We start from the raw sequence: 22,790 nt of genomic DNA, 5'->3' as shown, positions 1-22,790 counted from the left end.
AGAGCTGCACTCACTATTCTGCTTGTGGAGTCACTGTGTATATACATTTCTTATCATGTACTGATCCTGAGTTACATCCTGTAGATCTTTTATTATAAAAGTATAAAACACAACCAAACATTAACAATAAAAGCAAACTGTAACAATAGTAAATAATAATAATACAACCGTATACAGAGATAAGGCCCTTCACCCAGAGTCCATGGTCCACAAACAAAAGAAAACCCCATGTCTGTACTCCCCCGTCCCCCCTGCCGTACACTCGCACCACACTCAACACAAAACACAATATACCTAAAAGAAGAACATCCAGCTATCCAGAAAATAAAACTAAAACTCCAGGTCCAGCTGTACCGCACTGAAACCCCATCATAAACAAAATTAGGCAATAACATAAACATAACATAGATACCAATAATTAACTAAATATGAAAATAAAGACCAAGCCATCCGGCATACAAAAATAACTAAAGAATTTTTTTTTATTTTTTGGGTCCCCAGTGCAGCTCGGGGTCCATGCCTGTTCCACCAGTCCGTGCCCAGAGTTCTAAAGTTCAGGACATGCCAAGCTACGGCTCAAGGCGTGAAACCACTCCCCCAACACCCCACCCAACCTAACTACCACCCAGAACGTGAATATATACATATAAACATACATTAACCAATATACATGACATACACGATATATATTAACATAACCCGAAAGCCTAAGGTCGGCTCACCTGCAGCCCTACTTCACTCCATCTTGCCCAAATCAAAACAAAAAGCTTTATGGTGCACTCACAGCCCTCCACCGGGATTGGAGGTGATAAACCGGGCACAGATATCATAATGTACTATCCCTTGCATTTTTGAAAAAAAAAGGTTTCCCTATTCTCTCCCTAATTTGCCCTAGACTGTCCTCAATCTGCCCCTCAGTCTGACCCTTCATAAAAAACTGTCCCTGCCCTATCCCTCCTCTCTCCCTATCCTGTCCCTATTCTCTCCCTACTCTGCCCCTAGAAGATTAAGAAAAGAATGTCCCTAACGAAATACAAGCCCTCTCCATAGGAGAGAAGCCTTAGATGTGCCCAGCCTCTCATACTCCACAGAACGTACCTTCACCAGGTCACCCAGGATGTTCCTACAGACCGTATCCACGGGGAGGACTTTCAGCTCCGTCGAGATTAAACACCGTGCACTCCAGATGTGGAACCTGACCACTAGGCTAACTAGAAATAAAGTGCAGCGGACCCTGCCACCAAGACCTCTGAAGGCTCCATAAGCCCCCTCTGCATAGGAGAGGTGTGCCAGCTGATGCCAGCCTATGGAGACCCCTACCCGTTGGTATACCTCTGTATTAAAGGGGCACTGAAGCAGGAAATGCTCCATGCTTTCCAGCACGTCGCTGCACTCCTGACGGGGGCAACCCCTGTCAATCAGAGGCCTGCTCTTCAAGTTACCCCTTACATACAGTCTCCCGTGAAAGCAGCGCCAAGTCAAGTCCCAAAACTTCAAGGGGACCCGGGTTGAATTCAGTAAACGTAACCCTCCCTCCAGGTCTCGACTTGGGCAGTCCTTGAGTGCCACGGGCTTCTGGAAATGGGTCAACAGGATTCTTTCATCGTGGAGCCTCCTCGTCAGAGTCCTGATCTCCCACATCCCCAGACCCCACCGGCGTATCACCTTCAGAACCAAGGTAGCGTAAGCCGGGAGATGTCCGTGCTGCGTGCGAAGGTCCTTCACTCGCCCTCCTGTCTCCCATTCCTGGAAGAAAGGCTGAAGCCATCCCCGGCAAGAGTAGACCCACGGAGGAGCCCTCCCTTGCCAGAGGTTGCCTATGTTGATCTTAAAAAAGGTGTTTACAAGAAACACCACAGGGTTGACCATAGATAACCCCCCTAGTCTCCTCGTGCGATATGTAACATCTCTCTTGATCAGGTTCAACCTGTTCCCCCACAACATTAGGAAGAACAGGTTGTAGACCCGAGTCCAGAGAGGTTCTGGCAAAATGCATACGCTGCCAAGGTAGATGAATAACGGGAGCAGGTATGTTTTGATCAGGCTAATTTTTTCCCGAAGGGTCAAAGACCAACCCTTCCACTGATTAACCTTGTGAGTTGCACCATCTAGCCTGTCCACCCAATTTTGCAGGGGGTAACCCCTCTGGCAGAATTTGATGCCAAGTACTTTTACTGAAGTTTGGGGCACCGGAAGGGTGTCCGGGAGATCAAACGTAGGATCCCCCCTTCCTAACCAGAGACTTTCACACTTATTCCACTTATCCCAGTTGGCCATAGACCCGGAAGCTTCCGAGTAGCGGTCCACCTCTGACACCACAAACTCCGCCTCCTCTCTCTCTCGAGGACACGAAGAGCGTGACATCGGCATATGCCACTGCCCTCAGAGTAGCCTCCGGCATCGCCTGGTCCATCCCAACTCCTGCTATAGGTCCACAATCAACCCTCCTAAGGAAGGGATCTATCGCAAACGCATACAACAGGGGACTTAGAGGACAGCCCTGATGGACGCCGGACCCCACCTCAAAAGGGCGGCCGGGCCAACCGTTCACCAGCGGGAAAGTCTCAGCCCCTGCATACAATGTTCGCAGCCAATCAACAAAACCCACTGGCAGGCCATATCTCACAAGGACTGACCAGAGGTACTTGTGCTTAACCCGATCAAACGCTTTGGCCTGATCTAAGGACAGCAAGTATGCCTCCCAGTGACCAGCCCTACCCTGCTCCACTGCCTCCCGGACACCGAGAACAGCGCTAAAGGTGCTACGGCCTGGAATAGAGCAATGCTTGGCCCCCGAGAGGAGCCGGGGTGCAAACTTGACCAGCCGATTAAACAGCACTTTTGCCAGAACCTTCCTGTCTGTATTGAGAAGCGCTATGGGATGCCAGTTCTCAATACAGCTCGAGTCTTTACCTTTTGACAGAATGATCAAGGCCGACCTCCTCATTGACTTTGGCAGAGTGCCCGAGGAAAGACACTCATTGAATACCTCCGTCAAGAGGGGACTTTTTGAGCCGGAGCCCATCAATCACCAGTCTAACTTCCTCTTCTCTAATCTCTTCTGTCAAAACGCCAAGAGAGGTGTCTACCCCCGGCTCAGGGACAGTTTCAGCCAGGAAAGCCGACATCACTTCCGAATCAAGATCCCACTTTCCCAAGAGTTGCGAGTAGTAGGATCTGACGACCTCCAGAATCCCTGATCTGCATCGATTCAGGGACCCCGTACTGTCAATCAGTCCAGTGACCACTTTACTATTTACTGACATCCTACAGTTTCTGTAAGGGTCGGGCGAGTGGTACTTCCCGAAATCCCTCTCAAAAACCAAGGATGCGTGTCTGTCATACTGGCACGTCTTGAGTAAAGATTTCACTCTGGAGATCTCCTCGCGGCTACCTCCAGTCGAAACGAGATGTTCGAGTTTCCTCCTCAGGCCGTTGTACAGGCGGTACCTGTCCAGGCATCTGAGGTTGGAGAGCTCTCGGAAGAACCTCGCCGCCCTCCTCTTGAACATCTCTCACCACTCTGACTTACTGCTACAGAGATCCAGTAATGGTACCTGGCTCTGCAGAAAATCCTCAAAGGACTGTCTTATCTCTGCTTCCTCCAGGAGTGATGAATTTAGTCTCCACAAACCTCTGCCCATCCGGGTGGTCTCTGCAACATTCAGAGAAAACAAAATCAGACAGTGGTCAGAGAATTCCACCTCAACAACGGACACTGGTGAAGAGATGGCTTCCTCCTTCAAATAAAACCTGTCTATTCTAGACCTGCTCTGACCCCTATAAAAGGTGAATCCCTCGTGGCCTGGGGTATGCCGGATGTGGACATCCACCAGGTGAGCCTCGCTAGCTACACTATTAAGTACGACGCCATCAAAAGCCTACCGCCTGTCTCCAGAGCCTCCCCTATCACGGGCTCTCGTGACTGTATTAAAGTCACCTCCAAAGAAAAATTGGTGGCTGGTAAAAAGGTAGGGCTTGATCCTCATAAAGAGACTCTTCCTGTCCTTTTTTGACTGGGGACCATAGATGTTTACAAGTCTCAATTCTTGTCCTTTCATGAGGACACCTAAGAGCAGGCACCTTCCCATTTCTAATTCAATTACTCGTTGGCATTCGACCGCTGCGGTAAAAAGTACCGCCACTCCACTATACGGCTCGGCCGCAAGAGACCAGTAGGAAGGGCCTGACCTCCACTCCCTTTTTGCCTTATGTATGGCTGCTAAATCAGACAGCCTGGTCTCCTGCAAAAATAAAATGTCGGCTTCAACGCGGCCGAGAACATCAAAGGCCGCAAATCTAGCTGTATCTGATTTAATGCTGGCAACGTTAATTGATGCCAGAGTCAGAGGAGTGGGTGCCACCATCATGAGTGATTCAATTAGATGGCTTTCTTCCTCACACCTGCTTCTTCGGGGTCGGAGAAAAGCCCCTTGCTTCTTTTTTTGGACACAGATGTGTCCATAGCAGGGGATCCCCCGACCCCATCGTCCTTGTTTCCAGGCTCCAGAGTAGCCCCCTCCCCGGAAGGAACTATGCCTCCATGAGGAGGAGACTCATCGCCCCCCGTTGACCCTTTCTTTGCCCCAGGCACCTTGCCCTTCGCTTCCCCCTCAGAGGAGGAAGAGATGTCTTGAAGGGCCCGGTACCTATTGGAGAGTCCAACTGGAGGCGGGCAGGCTTCTCCTTCCAGTACTTGGCCCGGGGTGGGAGAAGATCTTGAATCCTCCCCCTTCGCTTTCTCCTAGTGGCACCTAGATTACGCCATTTCTCTAACCACCTATTTCCTTCCTCATCCACACTCTCATAGTGGGAGGAATCTGAAGAGTTGGTCTTTCCCTCCTCCCTCTGGATCCTCCTGTCCTCTTCATCTACTTCGCTGTCCCTCAAGGCCTCAGCCGCAAAATTTGCTTCAGGAACACAGGCCACCATTGACCCACCTGCTGTGGGCGCTCCTGTCAGCTCCCTGCTCCGTCTGCGATTGTCCTGACGCCTCTGCTCAGCAGGCGTCTTTTGCTGGTTCTTTCCTTGCTCCTGAGCTCCTCTACCTCTGCTAGTCCCCTCACCAGCGGAGGCCGCACCATGGCCCCCATCCGTAGGGGCTGACACCGCATTGGCAAAGGAGCGTGGACAGCGACTGAATGGGTGACCGAGATCACCACACAGGTTACACCTAATCTCCGCACAGGAGGCAGCTAGATGACCCACACCCCCACACAGAGCGCACTTCAAGGTCTTACAAGCGGCGCTCAAGTGTGAGGGGTCGCCGCACCTGTGGCAGAGCTTCGGCTGCTCCTGGTAAAAGGCCAGGAGACGATCCCTGCCGAGGAAGGCTGCAGATGGTATGTGTGCTACTGAGTTTCCTGAACGCTTAAGCTTGACCATAAACGTCCAGGCCCCGGACCAGATGCCGTGCTCGTCCCTATTCTTTCTGGGCATGTCTGTCACCTCTCCGTATCGACCGAGCCACGTCATTATATCAAAACAAGAAAGCGACTCGTTACGAGTCAAAACGGTCACCTTCTTGACTTCATTCTGGCGAGACACCACCTGGACGGCAAAGTTTTGCCAGCCGGGCTCACTTCTCATCAGCTCGTAATTCCCCCAGAAGAGTTCTAGACCCTCTGGGCGAACGAAACTGATGTCAAACTCAGACGTGCCGAAGGGATGGATCAGGGCAAAGATGTCAACCGCCCTAAAGCCCATCTTCAGTAGAAGCTCCACTACCCTCGCCCTCGGGGAGCATGTATCATTGCCCCTCCAACGAAGACGGACCGCATTCCCACGACCTGCGTCCTGCCCGGGTGTTTGTAGGGACCATACGGTCTCCCTCCTTTGCTCTCGGAAGGCTCCTAAGCCGTGTCTCTCTGTCCAAAGATATAGGTTCACCTCTCTTCCTCCAACTGTGATTGAACTCTCCCCCTTCCGTAGAGCCCCCAGGAGGCGCTGTTGCAATACGCCCTCTCTAGAGCCTGGAGACAAGAAGGACCCCTCCCCTCCAGCGACGACACTGGCATAACTCCTACCAGCTGTGGTCGCTGCCGGAGGGGCGACTGGAACCTGTGATACACCCTGACTATCCCCAGAACCTGTGCCTATATTTACAGTAGGTGCCCCTGTGCTGGGAACAGTAGCTGCAGCCCGTGCCTCCGAGTGCGTCGGAGTATCAGACACACGGGCCGCACCAGCCACATCCACACCTTTCATACCAAGACCCTCTGGACCAGACTTGGGGTTAGAAGCAGCTTTTTTATTTTGGGCCTTGGTAGACCTAGGGGGTGGCACTGCTGCCCCATCTTGTGCAGCTGCAACCACCGTAATGACCCCCCCATGGTCAGCACTCTGTATTCCGGCACTATTAGTATTTTTATTTTTGCTTTTTCCTTTACTTTTGCCAGCAGCCTCCACATCACTGGGTGTCTGGGACCTAGACTGGGACCTAGACTGAGGGACCCCCGATCCCGACCCCGCAGCACCCTCCGCATCACTGGCCTTACTGGCGCTGGCAGTTCCGCCACTGTCAAACTCTTTTGCCACCTTGCCTTGTCCTGTGCTGGCCGCCCTGCTGGCTGTTTCTGTCACTACACTAACTGAAACAGGGACAGAGGACCCGGCCAGTTTAACTCCTTTATCCCTGTTTCCATGTTCAAAACCCACTGCAGAGTCAGAAACCGGGGTTCTCAGGGTGGGGGTGCCCCGATCCGACTTTGCAGCCAAACCAGCGCCCCCCGTCACATACACATATTTCTCCTGCACCAAATTCTTTTTTTTTCCCTTGATCTTCACATGCTCCTCTGGTAAATCACCACCAAACTGAAGACCGCTCATATTAGGGGGGGATTCCAACAGCCGTATCTGCTGCATTATCAAAGCACCCCCATCGCTTTTATCTTCCTCCGCATCCGAACCCCCGGAAGTTGCAGGCAGCGCAACCTGCTCCAGGCGGAGGCTGCTGGTGGTTGTAGTGCCACTCTGGGTCTGCTCTCCTGAGCAGACGGGCTGCTCCCTCAGACTGTCCTGGTAGGTGTCCTCATCAGAACAGTCACCACTGCTGTCTCCATCGCTGGAGTGATCCGCCTCCTTGTGACCACTGTGTCCTCCCGCCATTTTGGAAAATCTATCACTGTTAAGTAACTTTTCCTTAAAGGGACCACTTTGCTCCAAAATCCTGTCCCTCTCTTCCGTGCACCTTTGTATGCAGTCTTTACAGTCCTGTATGGACTTGCTGATTGCATCTCTTTTCCCTTTAGCGGCGGTCTGGTCCTTCAGTGACCTGGCTGACCGCAGCTTCTCCTTCTGCAGGAGGATTTCTCTCCCTGCACGCTCATAATCCGCCATGTTCGTGGCTAGACGTGAGGCCAGCTCTACCACAGACTCCCCTTTCCGACGATCACTCCACTGTGGTTACCTCCTTTGCCGAGCATTTGGCTGCGAGTTTGACTGCGGGTCATCCTCTCGCTTCCGGTGCTGTCAGATGCGGCTGCACCAACCTGCTGGGCCATGTCACTGCGCCTGCGACCCGGACCCTCTCTCTTCGCAGCTTTACTAGCTCCTCCGGCTTTCCTGGTTGTTGCTGCTGAAACCACGTATGCCGCCAGCGCCGCTGATGGTGTTGACGCTGCCTTCACAGCACTTCCCCCCTCCGACCGAAGCGCAGAGTGGGGGGGGGGGGGGGAGTTGCAGGACTCCATAGAAAAGGAAGCCTAGCTATGTGCTCTAATCCTGGGATCCAAAACAAGCTTCCAGCTGGGACTGCAACCCCACCCTGGTTCTCTGAGGAGCTCCAACACACCACACCTTACTCCAGAGCTGCACTCACTATTCTGCTGGTGGAGGCATTGTGTACATACATTACTTATACTGTACTGCTCCTGAGTTACATCCTGTATTATACTCCAGAGCTGTACTCACTATTCAGCGTTAATAACATCTGTTGCATGTTCAGTGTTTTCACAAATCATGTATTACTTTTTTGCTACTTATACATTTGTGGTATTCCAGCTATAAACGGGAAGATCTATGGAAATCTCCATGGCCTGACAATGGTTGAAGGTGAAAAGACCAACTGGTATCTTCTGGGAATGGGGAATGAAATTGACATGCATACAGTTCATTTCCATGCTCAGAGCTTCCTTTATAAGGTGAGTGCCTTTCTAATCTACTCTCATATAGTGATAAGGTACATACAGTCTTATGCACCCTGTACACACCTCAATGACCCCTAAAAATTACTAAATGGTATTGCTACAGACCTCTGTTCCCAAATGCTCCACATGAGAATGGCTATGATTACTAGTCACATACCCAGGGTAGTGGCCCATTCACACGATCCATGAGCAGCACAAGGATCCGTAATCTCCAATTAGGCTATTTATGTCCTAGTCTCATCTGTTTTCATGGCAGAGAGTACTGCATGCTGCAAATGGCGTCTGTGAACACCACGTAGCAAAGGGTCAATGTCCGTGTGCAGTGGGATGTTTTTGCGCTCGTTTCTTAAATGCACAATTTACACACAGCGATGTGAATATGGCCTAACAGCTGAATAGAGAGAGCTCCAATCACAATGGTATAACCCCATTGTTCACTCGTTGTCAGCTCCAGCATCATAATCACCAGCACTGACATTTTTATATGATTTATAAGAATCACAAGTAGTATTTATTTCCATATATTAACACTTAGTTGGGCTCCTTTGGCCCCAATGACATTAAATACTCTCCATGATATACTTTCTGCTAATGTCTGATGAACTTCAGCTAGTATTTCCCTTCATTCATCCTGCAAACGTCTGATGAGTTCTCTCAAAAAAGGTGGACACTGTTCATAATTTCTGACCCGACATCCCTGAAATGTTCAGTAGGGTTCAGGTCGGGACTCTGTGCAGCCGGTCCAATCATGGAACATCTATATCCTCAAACCAATATAAAACAGTGTTGGATTTGTGACAATGCGTTGCCTTGTCGGAAGTATGACCGACCATTCCCAGAGTATTGTCACATTGTCGGCAGCACATTATTGTCTAGTATGTCAGGGTCACCTCCGTGTTCATGGTTCTTGTCACTACAACCAACGGACTGAGACCATGCCACATTCCTTTTACCTACTGCTATCTACGTTGATCACAGTGTGTAAGGAGTTAACCATAGGGTTTTGTGTTCTCACCGATCCTCGCTGTTGCAGCGGGAGGCCAGCTGTTAGTTACAGCTTGCCCCCACTATGGGATGACATGGGCTCACTTCTGAGCCTGTGCAACCCACAGGTTGTACGTTTACATGCGGTTTCATTAAGTACCATGCTCCTAGGACATAAACTTACATCCTGTGGTGTTAAGGGGTTAATGTCCATGTTTTCTCAACTTGTAGTGATCTGCATTTAATTATTACATGAGGCAGTTTAAGGTTATGAGTGAGTTCAGGTCACGTCTCCTTTATTCCTGGTTTACCTGTTTTACCAGTTTGTACAGATTGGACATACAAGGAATTTGTGAACTGACTTTATGTAGCCTGCAGCAGTGATCTGCTGTGCGGGGGATACAATGCGGGTTATTTTGTTGTGTGTGCCCTTACAGAGAACCTATCATGCTTTATTAAGAAGTGAATTGGAGAAATATTACTAAATCCTTTGCTAATTATCACAAAATGGTATTACTGGTATAATCGCTACCATCTTGAATATATATTGAAAGCATACCTGCTCTTTCAGATGACTTCTCAGAATAAGCTGCTGTGTGTACATGAGGAATAACGCTATATCTGGCCATTCTATGACTTCTATCTGGCATTTATCACCAGATTTCCCCTCTGGAGGTTTCATCTCTAATTCTCAGTTTGCCCTGAGCTGGTGGTGGAGACTAGCTGCTATGATGTCTCCCACATACTGCATACAGAGAAAAGATCCTGCTCACCTGTGTCTTTGAGCAGCTGGGAGGAGACTGCTGCTACCAACGTATTTTGCGCTACAGTGATAGCATGGCACGGCTACGCTATTTGTATAGCGGGTCTAGACAATCGAACTGAATAGCAGTGGTCATGCTACACAAATTACATATGTACATTCGCCATGCCAAATACATTTTTGGTGGCACAAAGGTTTGTGTTGATGATGCTATATCTGTATGAAGCCTCCATACACTGCACGTGGAGAAATCAGCAAATTCTGAGCCCTGACTCTCTGTAACACAAACACAGAAAGAAAAGCAACATGAAGGACATTATACAGCAGTACTGTGCAGTGTAGATGTGATTCTTGTAGCTTTGACCGAGCAAATAACTCACTTTTAGCAGCAGCTAAATATTTTCATCCTCCTCTTCTCTCCGTAGACTTCTATGGATAGCATGAGAGAACACCCACCACACTTCCTGTTATTCATCCCGGTGTCTATTACTAGAGATGGACTTAATAACAAGGAGTGGACAGAAAGTTAGAAGGAGAGAAAACTTTTAGTGGGCATTTTCAGCACATATATGTCATGATAAAGAAAATTGCTTGCACTTCTGCTAGTTCTCTCATTGGCTATCATATTAACTCAAAGTGTGGTAACCATTTAAGCCAAGCATGATTGACCAGCCCAAAGGTTCCTTTTTCCATAAGTGCACCACTGTCTTGGCTGTACTTGACTGTTCTGTTCTATACTCCAATTATGATAGAAGCAAATGGAATCCTAAGCATCTGTTTGACTAATGCAAGTGGATGGTTCCATGCAGGGGTTCTATCTTAATACCATTTTCAATGTTTTCCAATGGAGCAGCGTAGTCAAACTCGCTCCCTAATATATTAAATTTTTGCTTTTTAGAAAGACAAGACCCACCGAGCGGATGTTTTTGACCTTTTTCCTGGGACGTTTCAGACAATAGAACTGGTTGCTGGTAATCCCGGGACCTGGTTGCTCCACTGTCACGTGTCAGATCACATTCATGCTGGCATGGAGACAACTTTTACTGTGAAGAAGAAATCTGGTAAGCATTGTAGAAGTGTAAATGTTGTGGGCCTTTACAGGGGTGTAACTAAAGGCTCAGGGGCCCTGATGCAAAATGTGAGCTGGGGCCCCCACCCCCTCTATCTGTACCCGTACCCATACCTAAACCATGCTGCACAGAGACATAGCTTGAAGCTTCTGGGCCCCAATGCAAAACCTGTAACAGGGCCCCCAACTATAATGCTTTATTCATAGTACTAGGCTCCCTCTATGAAGAGAGGCCTTATGGACCCCCTAAGGCTCCTGGGCCCGGGTGCAACCGCATCCCCTGCACCCTCTATAGTTACGCCCCTGGGCCTTTATATGACAGAGGGGTGTTTGGGCCCCACTAGGGCCTGGGCATGACTGCAACAACCTCCGCAGCCCTACTGCCAATGTTTCAGTTGCACTAGGAGGCAGTAGATGTTTGGTAGTATCCCAGTAGAGTGTTAGTCGAATTGATAGATTACTGAGGATATTCGATGAATGGGTGGAAGCAGATAAAGGGATTGTCTGCTTCACATAATGCTTCTCTGTTAAAAGTTGATCACTGAAACTCAATTGATCAGCTGTAATCTGTGGAGAAACCTGACAGCACATGTTCAGTTCTCCTGCAGCACCACCACAGGGGGAATGAGGTATTACACAGTGTACGTTTAAATCAATGGACTGTCTATGTATTGAATGGTCGTGTTGGGTCCTCCACAACGAGAGATACTCTTTGTAGCTTTTTTTTTTTCTTCTGGCTGCTCGATAAGCATTCCGAAGGGCGATCCAATTTAGTAGTTCAGAATTTCCTAATAGAGTATTTGAACATGGGTTTTCTAAACCAGACAACCCCATTAACAATGTATATATACTGAATGGCCCCTTTCACAATTGGACGTTCCCTGTATAGGAATTAGAACCGTGACCCCAGAGTGCAGCATAAAATCATGTGACAAGATTTCCGTGGGTCAGTTTCAGTGTGAATCCACATTAGATGGGAAAATGCAGCGATCTGAGCGACTTCCAACGAGGCTGGGTCATCGGTGATAGACGAACTGGACCCGGATGGATTTCACTGCCAGCCCAGTGAGGTTTACTCATGCATTGGTGTGGAGAGTATGCCGAGAATGGCATGATCAAGGAAGAACATCTAGCGAAAGGGGATCATGTGGACATAAACAACTCATTGCCGAAAGGGGTCAGAGGAGGATGTCAAGAATTGTTCCTGCGAACAGGTGCTGCACAGTCATGGAAATTGCAGCCAAATTCAATGCTGGCTCTCCAACTAACATATCTGAATGCACAACGCGTTGTTCCACAGCACAAATGGACTATGACAGCAGATGACCAGTTCCAGCGTCATGGCAGTCTAAGAAAAACAGAATGAGCAAAGAAGTGCAAAAATTGTATCCCTGAGCAGTGGAAAAACATCACCTGGTCGACTGAATTTAGATTTATGATACTGATGGGAGGCTCAGGGTTTGGCACAAGCAGCATGAATCCATGACCCCTTCCTGTCAGCTGGGCAGAACGTCCACCAAGTAATAGAGAAACGTGGCAGCATCAAAGGTGTTTTTAAAAGAACAGACTTCTTTATTGCTCCATGTTAGTAAACGGACAGGCAACGTTTCGACACTCCAGTCTTTGTCAACCTAGTCAGAGACCAGAAGAGCTGGTCTTAAATACAGACATTCATCAAGTCATGCCCAATCAAAACATTCGAAAACATATACTCCCCTTCCAGAATCAGCATTAAAACCCCTCAGCTGGCATGCATAAAAGGATCCAGGTGCGGTCCATGCGTCATCCAGCTTCAGCTCCATGTCACCCTTAGCGTCCTAGACCTATAGCACCGGTTGGCGTCCTGTGTCAGCAACTGCGCATGCGCGAGATAACTTCAATTCCCACAAGATCACTCTCGTCATACAGGCGCTGAGGGGCCATACACAAGATGGCGTCCGCCAGCCTTATCATGAACATGCGCAGTCTGTAAAAATGGATCAGACTGCAAACCTAAGACAACCACTAGATGGCCACGCCAACCATTAACCCGCATGCGTCCAACCAATATGCATTGTTACCACTATAAAAGCGTCCATCCAGACAACTATAGTTATTCTAAGTAGGTGCAATAGGTATTAAGACACTTATTATAGGGGCCAAGCGGGATATCCATGATGATCAACACCCGGCTGGCATCAATCATCAATCTACCAAACCCGCAGAACTCAAATCCAAAGAAAGTATAAAACAATGACATATACTTAAATTCTATCATAAATACATTAAATAGATAAATGGTAATTCATACAGATCCCCATTAACCCCTACCGTGCTAACCTATACTGATGTCTACTACTAAAAAAATGCAAATCCATCATATTAATATATTTTATTGTGCAAAACTTTGTTGTAAAATTTTTTTTCGCAAAAACAACCTTCTAAATTATTTACCACCTGACATAAATATCAAAAAAAGGTTTACAGAAAAATATTTACCGATAAAAATCACCATAAATACATCAATCCCGATAAAATCACCATAAATACATCAATACCGATAAAATCACCATAAATACATCAATACCGATACACATCATCCCAAACTGCATCCCTTACAAAACAAAATCCCACTATTTCCACATTTATATATTTTATAAACAAACCAAAAAATTCATCAAATGATCGAAAATATTTTATGTAACTAAAATACAATGAAGGAACATAAACAACAATATTTGATTCTTTCAAAAAAATGTTCTTGTTAACCCCTCTGGCTCGTCCCGTAATATTTTACTGAAGAAAGGCTTATTTTTGCAAGAAAAAGGGGATTTTTTCTGTCAATAATTCATGATAGCAGCCATTATGTATAAATACACGTAAGGTATCAGCGACATGGCGGATGAGGATGGACCAGGCATCGGACCTAAAAACAACAAAAACATAGCAAAAATTAATTAAAAGCATAATGACAAAGAATACTATAAACAAGAAGAACCGGTGATATGGGTACATAAATGGCAGATAATTGTACTCCATATTCAATCCATGGGGATACATAGTATTAGGGTGAAGATCCAGTGGAGCTCTCGTTTTTTAAGGAGAGCCTCCCTCTGTCTCCCCCTCTCCCCAATGGTGACACATCATCAATGACACGAAAATGCAGTTGACTAATATTGTGTTTTCTCTCGTGAAAATGCTTTGGGATCGGCAAATCAAGACATTTTGTTGGTCTTGTGCTCTTATGTTTTGTAATGCGGCTCCTGATCTCCATAATTGTCTCGCCCACATAGCACAATCCGCATGGGCAAGTAACCAAATAAACAACATGGGTGGAAGAAGATGTGTAGTGCCTTTTGATCTTATACCTCTTGCCCGTAGATGGATGAGAAAAAGAATCTCCTTTCGCCAAATTTCCGCAACAGGAACAATCCAGGCATGGGCTATTCCCAAGCCTCAATGTTGCCAGAAGTCTCTGTGTTGATTTTTTAACAGGAATATAGGATTTCACCAACCTGTCTCGTAGGTTCGGTGGCCTCCTATATGCCATCATCAGGCGTTCCTTGAACTTGGGTACACTATTGATCCCCCTAGACAATACAAGCCAATGCCTATTAATGATAGATGATGCCTTCCCACTATATGTGCTATATGCTATAAACGGAATTCTTTTAGATTCAAATGTCATTGTCTTAGGGGTCAACAGTGCATCCCGATCAAGTGTGCGAGCCTTATTGGCTGCCTCAAATACGAGGGGCGCAGGGTATCCTCTAGATAAGAACCTAGAGGCCATTTGATCAAGTCTCGTATCCACAAAAGGTTCATGTGTAATTCTCCTCACCAGTAGGAATTGACTCCAGGGCAAGGAGTTAACAATGCTCCTCGGATGTTGGCTGCTGTAGTGGAGGATGCTGTTTCTATTGGTCACCTTGGTGTATAAATCAACACAATATATTTAAATTGTCACCATCACGGAAAACTAGAGTGTCCAAAAATTGAATACTCTGGATAGACGAATTCAAGGTGAACTGTAGCCCGGTACACCGTGTATTCAAGAATTGCTGAAACTCCACTAAGCCAGCCTCGGAGCGTTTCCACAAGATGAAAATGTCGTCAATAAAACAAAACCAGACTCCTAAATCAGCCCAATATGCAGAGGGGTACACATGAGTGTCCTCAAAAAGATGCATAACTATATTTGCATACGTAGGCGCGACATTGGACCCCATGGCGGTGCCCTGCCACTGCTCGTAGCACAAAGAAAAACTTCTCGATTCAATATTTAGCAATGCTGCTAAATTCCTTGATAGGTTGTTTCGCCCCTTTGCGGAGGGGGCGGCCTCGTACATCCGTGATACCGGCGATTTTTTGCAGAAACTTTAACAGGTGAGCGTGACAGGTCAGGTCATACTTGCACCGTTTGATGTGGTGTCATTCCACACCTCTATTCAACACTAGGAGGGGTTGGCCGCTGTTGGTCACTATGCTGCGGGGTGCCACCATTGGGGAAAGGGGGAGACAGGGAGGCTCTCCTTAAAAAACGGGGGGCTGCACTGGATCTTCACCCTAATACTATGTATCCCCATGGATTGAATATGGAGTACAATTATCTGCCGTTCATGTAACCCATATCGGCTGTTCTTCTTGTTTATAGTATTCTTTGTCATTAGGCTTTTAATTAATTTTTGTTATGTTTTTGTTGTTTTTAGGTCCGATGCCTGGTCCATCCTCATCCGCCATGTCGCTGATACCTTACGTGTATTTATACATAATGGCTGCTATCATGAATTATTGACATAAAAAATCCCCCTTTTCTTGCAAAAATAAGACTTTCTTCAGTAAAATATTACAGGACGTGCCAGAGGGGTTAACGATATCACTGTATGATATTTACATAAAATATTTTTGATTATTTGATGAATTTTTTGGTTTGTTTATAAAATATATATATGTGGAAATGGTTAGTGGGATTTGGTTTTAAAAAAATATATATAAAAAATATTTTTATTCCGTTTTGTAAGGGATGCAGTTTGGGATAATATGTATCGGCACTGATGTATTTATGGTGATTTTATCGGCATTGATGTATTTATGGTGATTTTTATCGGTAAATATTTTTCTGTAAACCTTTTTTTTTATATTTATGTCAGGTGGTAAATAATTTAGAAGGATGTTTTTAAGAAAAAAAAAATTACAACAAAGTTTTGCACAATAAAATATATTAATATGATGGATTTGCATTTTTTTAGTAATAGCCATCTAGGTTATCATATACGTTAGCACGGTAGGGGTTAATGGGGGTCTCCATGAATTAACATTTATCTATTTAATGTATTTATGATAGAATTTAAGTATATATTATTGTTTTATACTTTCTTTGGATTTGAGTTATGCGGGTCTGGTAGATTGATGATTGATGCCAGCCGAGATCATGGATATCCCGCTTGGCCCCTATAATAAGTGTCTTAATACCTATTGCGCCTACTTAGAATAACTATAGTTGTCTGGATGGACGCTTTTATAGTGGTAACAATGCATATTGGTTGGACGCATGCGGGTTAATGGTTGGCGTGGCGATCTTGTGGTTGTCTTAGGTTTGCAGTCTGATCCATTTTTACAGACTGCGCATGTTCATGATAAGGCTGGCGGACGCCATCTTGTGTATGGCCCCTCAGCGCCTGTATGACGAGAGTGATCTTGTGGGAATTGAAGTTATCTCGCGCATGCGCAGTTGCTGACACAGGACGCCAACCGGTGCTATAGGTCTAGGACGCTAAGGGTGACATGGAGCTGAAGCTGGATGACGCATGGACCGCACCTGGATCCTTTTATGCATGCCAGCTGAGGGGTTTTAATGCTGATTCTGGAAGGGGAGTATATGTTTTCGAATGTTTTGATTGGGCATGACTTGATGAATGTCTGTATTTAAGACCAGCTCTTCTGGTCTCTGACTAGGTTGACAAAGACTGGAGTGTCGAAACGTTGCCTGTCCGTTTACTAACATGGAGCAATAAAGAAATCTGTTCTTTTAAAAACACCTTTGATGCTGCCACGTTTCTTGGTAGACTTTGGATGAGACTGGAGGTCCGTGGTCTCAGTGATAGTGGCTTTGCATGGACTTTGATATTTTCACCTCTGCAAGATCTGCATACGAATTGAGTGCTGCAAGAGATTGTTTCTGTAGCTGGTCAGAACATGTCAGCACCTCCAGCTACTTACAAAAAGCTTCCTGTCCGCAGGGGCCAATATTCCTGCAGAATGATTTCAATAGCTAGTGGAATCTATGCCACGATGAATTGTTGCAGTTCTGAAGGCTAATGGAGGGCCGATGTGCTACTAGATAGCCATTCAGTGCTCAGCTATTTATGTGGAGGAGAACCATGGAATGGTGAGTCCTCTACAAGAATAGCAAAATGAGGCTCCTCATCTCTGCTGGATTACATCATCCCCCCTTCGTCCAGTGATCAAAGGACCTATGTCTCGTCTATCATTACCCCTTCAAAGCAGTGAAGGTCCTAGTAAAGATGAACTCCTATGTGCTGCATATAACTTACTGTATTTTATATATCTTCTTTCATTTTTAGACCAAGGAGAAGACCGTGTTCCACCAGGTAAGAGTCCTTCAAGTCAAAAATACTGTATATTACTATTTTCTTTCTGGCCTCCACATTTTCATTACTTATCTTGTTTGTAGATGTCGATGGCCATATTGGAGTGAGCTTCCTAGGAAGAGTCCTTACGGTCAGCCAGGCACATACCGCCCTACACTCCCTGTTGGGCATTGGCGTGGTCCTTCTCTTAGTTCTGGTCATAGTCCTTTTTATTCTCAATTGCCGAAAGAACAAAATGAATTATAGCACAATCAACAATGGTTCCATCCCAATGAACAGCATATGAGAAGATCACTGGCATCTCTGGTACCTCAAGAAGTGCCTTGGGATCGAGTGTGCATTTGCACTTTACAGTTCTATGTTTACAAGCACAATATCTCTTACACTGGAGAGGGTCGGAGCCCCCGGATCAAGGAGAAGACTTGATTATGTACTGAGAAGGCCGGAAGTTCTTGAGGAGGTGACTCTTCACTGATGAATGTAGAAGGGACAAAGAACTTGAGCCTATTTTACCATTATTATCTGAGCTTTATTATTTTATGGGACTGCACAAACAAAAAAAGACATTTTATAAGTATTTGAATGTATCTGCACTAGTCCGAAAACATTTTATGATAGTGATGTATTTTTGTATGGTACCTACAGGTGGCACTATTACTTTAGTTCATTGTGAAGAACTTTCATCTGCAGTTAGAACTAGTTCCTACAGGTGGCGCTGTTGATTTAACTCATTCTAAAGAACTTTAGATTGTAACTTGGACTTTTTATGCAAAATGGCTCTCCTCCAGAAGAAGAACCCTATAAATCAATGTCAGAGCGTTGAACCCTGACTGGTGTTATCAGCCAACGGCAGATACTGAAGTGTTTCGGAGTTGTTGCTGGAGGAGGGCTCTGGTTGGCTGTATGACAGATTATGTACTGGGTCTTAGATGGTATTTGTTCTCCTTATTACTAAAGCAGAGGCAAGAAACATAATTTGTAAGATTTAAAAGGGATATCGAGGATAAGAACAATATGGCTGCTTTTTTTTCTAAAACAGTGCCGCTTCTGTCCACAGGTTGTGTTTAGTATTAGAGCTAAACTACATCGAAATGAACGGAGCTTGGCTGCAATCCCACACACAACCTGTGGACTGGAGTGGTGCTGTTTTTGGAAGAAAACAGCCATCTTACTTGAATCTTGAACAATCCCTTTAACAAAACCTGCAATTAATTTTTTGTGTGTATTTAAAGGGGCATTCTGCTTGTATCAAGTTATCCCAATATACAGGAGAAGGGGTATCCAACTGATTAGTTGGGGTCCAACCGCTGGAACCCCCACTGAATGCCAGAATAGGGCCCCATGTCTACCTGTGTGACGGGCAATGAATGAAGTGGCAGTACGTACTTTAACCCTTTCCAATCCACTGTCTGACGTCTTAAGACATTATGATTTAAGGTTGTACAGCTCTGATGTTGGAAGACGTCCGTCTGCATTCTCTTACTGTATATTGCCAGCCTCTCTGCTGTCGGAGCCTATCCAACATGTCACCTCATGCAGTACTGGCTTTAGCCAGCATATAGCGCCATTGTATAACGGCAGAAAAAGAGTAAGCCCCCTAGGAAAACCAGGATGCAAATTGGATTGGAAAGGGTTAATGGAGTTGCAGAGTCCTTGAAGTGCTTCATTTTAATGAATGGAACTGTGTCCAAGCATGTACACTTCTGCTCCTCTATTCCTTCACACAAAGGGACATGAGACCCCTGTTTTGGAGATCGATGGAGGGCCCAGTGGTCTGACCCCAATTAATCAGATCGTCATCCCCTATCCTATATATGAGGGGTAATTTGATATTACTGGAATGCTCCTTTAGGGTTCACCTCACTACTCGCTCGCTTGATCACATTCCATCCCATCTTATTCCCCATCTTTATCCTAACATTTGTTCAAAAAAGCAACCCCATCTATTTGTAACCCTGTACTCCTTCCCTCCCACACCCCCAAAGAGAAGCGATAACCCCCTATGATTAGCTGTAACCACTTGGGAAAGTAGCTAGTTTTAGGGTGGGTTCACTTGGCTCAATTTTGCAGTAGTTTGATGCAGAATCCGTGTAGAGCCTGTGTCTATTCTGCAGCAAATCTGCATCCCGTTACCTTCAATAGGGATCCACGCTGCAGTCTATACAGCGCAGGTTTTTTCGGCAGCTTCTTAATCCACAGATAGAAAAAAAAAAAGTGACATTTCAATTCATGCTGTGGATTCGCCACCGTATTCGCACAGAAACCGCATCAATTTACCTGCAGATTTGCTAAGTGAAAAGAGCTAAATCTGTGTGAAGAATTGTGGCCATATCTGAGGCAGAAAACTGCAACTCAGCGACAGATTTCTGATATGGTTTTTAGAGGCCGAGTCCACACAGAAAAATCCACGTCGTATTTCACTATGTGAACATACCCTTAAAGGGATTGTCTATTTGTAAACTATTGATCAGCAGGGGTCTCCTTCACTGGACCCCTGGCTGGTGTGTTTATGCACGGAGCTGATTCATTATGCAGGAAGCAGACAGCTCTATTCTCACTACAGTGGCCAGGCTTGGTATTACAGGCAAAGTTCCCACTAAAGTGAATGATCTTTAATACCAAAGCTAGTCACTGCAGTGAGGACAGAGCTGTCTGTTTCCTGCAAAAATCAGCTCACTACATGAACGCAGTGGCTCGACACATAGCTGATCGTCAGGGTACCCTGGCAGCACACTTCAATCAATCTACTGTTGATGACCTATCCTAAGGACAAGCCTGTATTAGTGTAGTATGTGTCCACCTGAAGTATGGGTTGGCCGGGCTCACCTACAGGTAACGTCCAATTAACGCCCAAAGCTGCTAAAAGCTCCCACACACACCTTCACAGATTCCCAAGCTCCTCTGAGCGATCAGCCCCGAGAATCCGTCCCTCATGTCGGCTCACCTCACGTGGTACACAGCGGGACCTACCCTCATCACTGCAGCCGGGGAGCAAGCAGGGGGACAAGTGTGGCGGCTCTGGGCAGCACAGCGCCCGCTCGAGTGGGCACAGGTAATAAAGTCAGAGACGGGAGATCACGAGGGATGGTGACAGCAGGTGATACAGGCTGGCATCGGTCGGGATAAGTGTCAAGGAGCTTCCTGGCTGTAGTAATGCCGGAGCTGGGAGCCACCTGCTAGTACTGAGTGGTACTAGTGTAGTATGGCATTTTTGACAGCTCTGGGCGTTACCTTTAGGTGAGCCTGGCCAACCCATACTTCCAGTGGAGACATAGTACACTAATACCAGATATACTAAAGGGGTTGTCCAGTTGTAAACTATGTATAAAGGGGTTGTAGAGGATAAGTAAAACATGGCAGCCTTTTTCCAAAAATGACACTACACCTGTCGATGTGGTTGAATTGAGTTACAAATTCCACAAAAATCTGTGAACAGGTGTGGCACTGTTTCTGCAAGATTAGACCTTTTACTAATTCTATACAACTCATTTAAATGTGGTTAATGGTTCTAGGGAAGCTAAATGGGAAACTCGTATCTGTTACATTCATATACGTGAAGTAGACAGTCTTCATCTCATCCCAATATGTCACACACCATAACGCCTACAATCAAGAAACCATCTATCAACCACTTGGCTCACTTCCAACTCACCTTCATCACAGTCACTGATGATCTAAAGCTGTATTGTGTCCTAAAATTCCCTCATCATAGTCACTAATGCTGTGATGTATATGCCAGTATTATTTTTCTGCTCTATAGCTGTATTGTATGGGCTGAAATTATGAGAAAAACTATTGTAAAAAATGGCAAGTGAAGGGACTACTTTCCTAGTTAACCAGGGAACTATTTTTTCCCATAAAAGCAGCACATCCTCCTTTCCTTCACCCTTCATTGATTCTCATTCACCCAGGGATCACAATTTTGGAAATCTGCAATATGGCTCATAGATACATCTCTGCGCTATATTCCAAATACCATTCCAAGCAAAACCCTTGCTGCACCACACACAACCTTCTCTTTGCTTATCTCTCACTTTAACCTCCAACTTCTCCTGTGCTTCTCCCCTCCTCTGGAATTCTCTACCACAAAATATCAGATACTGCTTCTACTCCTCAACTAAAACCTGAACCACCTGTTTAGACAAGCTGATATATGTCACTGCCACATCATTATTTCTTTATATAGTTTACACCCCCTCCCCCATTAACTGCCTCTATTTCTGGTCTCTATAGAGTATGAGTTTGGCCAGGGCCCTGTCTTATTGTATCCGTTAATATTAGGTCTGTTATTGCTTATCTGTGTTTTGTATATTGTATTGATGTTTTCACCTCCATTATGTCACATAGTACAGCAACATGCAATAATTACCGTTATTTCATATAATTATATGAGATAATCTTGCACTATCCTACCAAAAGTATTTGCACAATTGAGCAAGAATCAAAAGTAGTATTTAATACATAGTGGGGCCTCCTTTGGCCCTAATGACATTGCATATTCCCCATGGCATACTTTCCACTAATATCGGATACACTTCAGTTGGTATTTCCCTCCATTCATCCTACAAATATCTGGCAAGTTCTCTCAAAGAAGATGTATCAAGCCTGTCTACAATGGTGCAAGGAGCATCATCATTGGACAGAGTGACGAATCACACTACTCCATCTTCACATCAGATGGAGGTACCTCAGCGTTGAGGATCCTGGGGAACGCCTTTTATCTGAGTGTGTTGTGCCAACAGTTAAGTATGGCGGAGGTTCTGTTATGGTCTGGGGATGTTTTACGTGGCATGGTCTTGGTCCGTTGGTTGTAGTGACAAGAACCATGAACACGGAGGTGACCCTGACAGTCTAGACAATAATGTGTTGCTGACAATGTGGCAATACTCTGGGGATGGTCAGCCATACTTCCAACAAGACAATGGGCCTCGTCAGAGATCCAACACTATGTTATGTTGGTTTGAGGATATGGACGTTCCATGATTGGACTGGCCTGTACAGAGTCCCCACCGTAACCCTACTAAATTGGAACGTCGGGTCAGGAAATACGAACAGCGACCATCTTCTTTGAGAGACCTTGCCAGACGTTTGCAATGTGAATAGAGGGAAACACCTGCTGAAGTGTATCAGACGTTAGTAGAAAGTATACTACGGAGAGTATCCAATGTCAATAGGGCTGAAGGAGCCCCACTATGCATTAACATATGGAAATAAATACTACTTCAGGTTCTCTCTCA

General features: G+C 45.9%; 1 protein-coding gene across 2 annotated transcripts in view; it reads left to right on the top strand.

The window, feature by feature from the left end:
* HEPHL1 (hephaestin like 1) overlaps positions 1-20,151 on the top strand; it is an 86,538-nt gene extending 66,387 nt beyond the window's left edge. Inside the window, exons 18-21 of one of the 2 annotated variants that reach the window (XM_066586869.1) lie at positions 8,002-8,141; positions 10,793-10,955; positions 17,527-17,553; positions 17,637-20,151. In XM_066586869.1, coding sequence (XP_066442966.1) covers positions 8,002-8,141; positions 10,793-10,955; positions 17,527-17,553; positions 17,637-17,839 — 533 coding nt within the window. In that variant the 3' untranslated portion in view covers positions 17,840-20,151. Of the gene's footprint in view, positions 1-8,001; positions 8,142-10,792; positions 10,956-15,651; positions 16,173-17,526; positions 17,554-17,636 lie in introns of those variants that run through there. The other variant, XM_066586877.1, reaches the window with a different exon arrangement.
* The last annotated feature ends 2,639 nt before the right edge of the window (positions 20,152-22,790 follow it).

The sequence above is a fragment of the Eleutherodactylus coqui genome, chromosome 1, assembly GCF_035609145.1.
Source record: "Eleutherodactylus coqui strain aEleCoq1 chromosome 1, aEleCoq1.hap1, whole genome shotgun sequence".
NCBI classification, from domain to species: domain Eukaryota; kingdom Metazoa; phylum Chordata; class Amphibia; order Anura; family Eleutherodactylidae; genus Eleutherodactylus; species Eleutherodactylus coqui.
The sequence above is the reverse complement of the archived record's forward strand: the minus strand, read 5'-3'. Positions and strand labels throughout refer to the sequence as shown.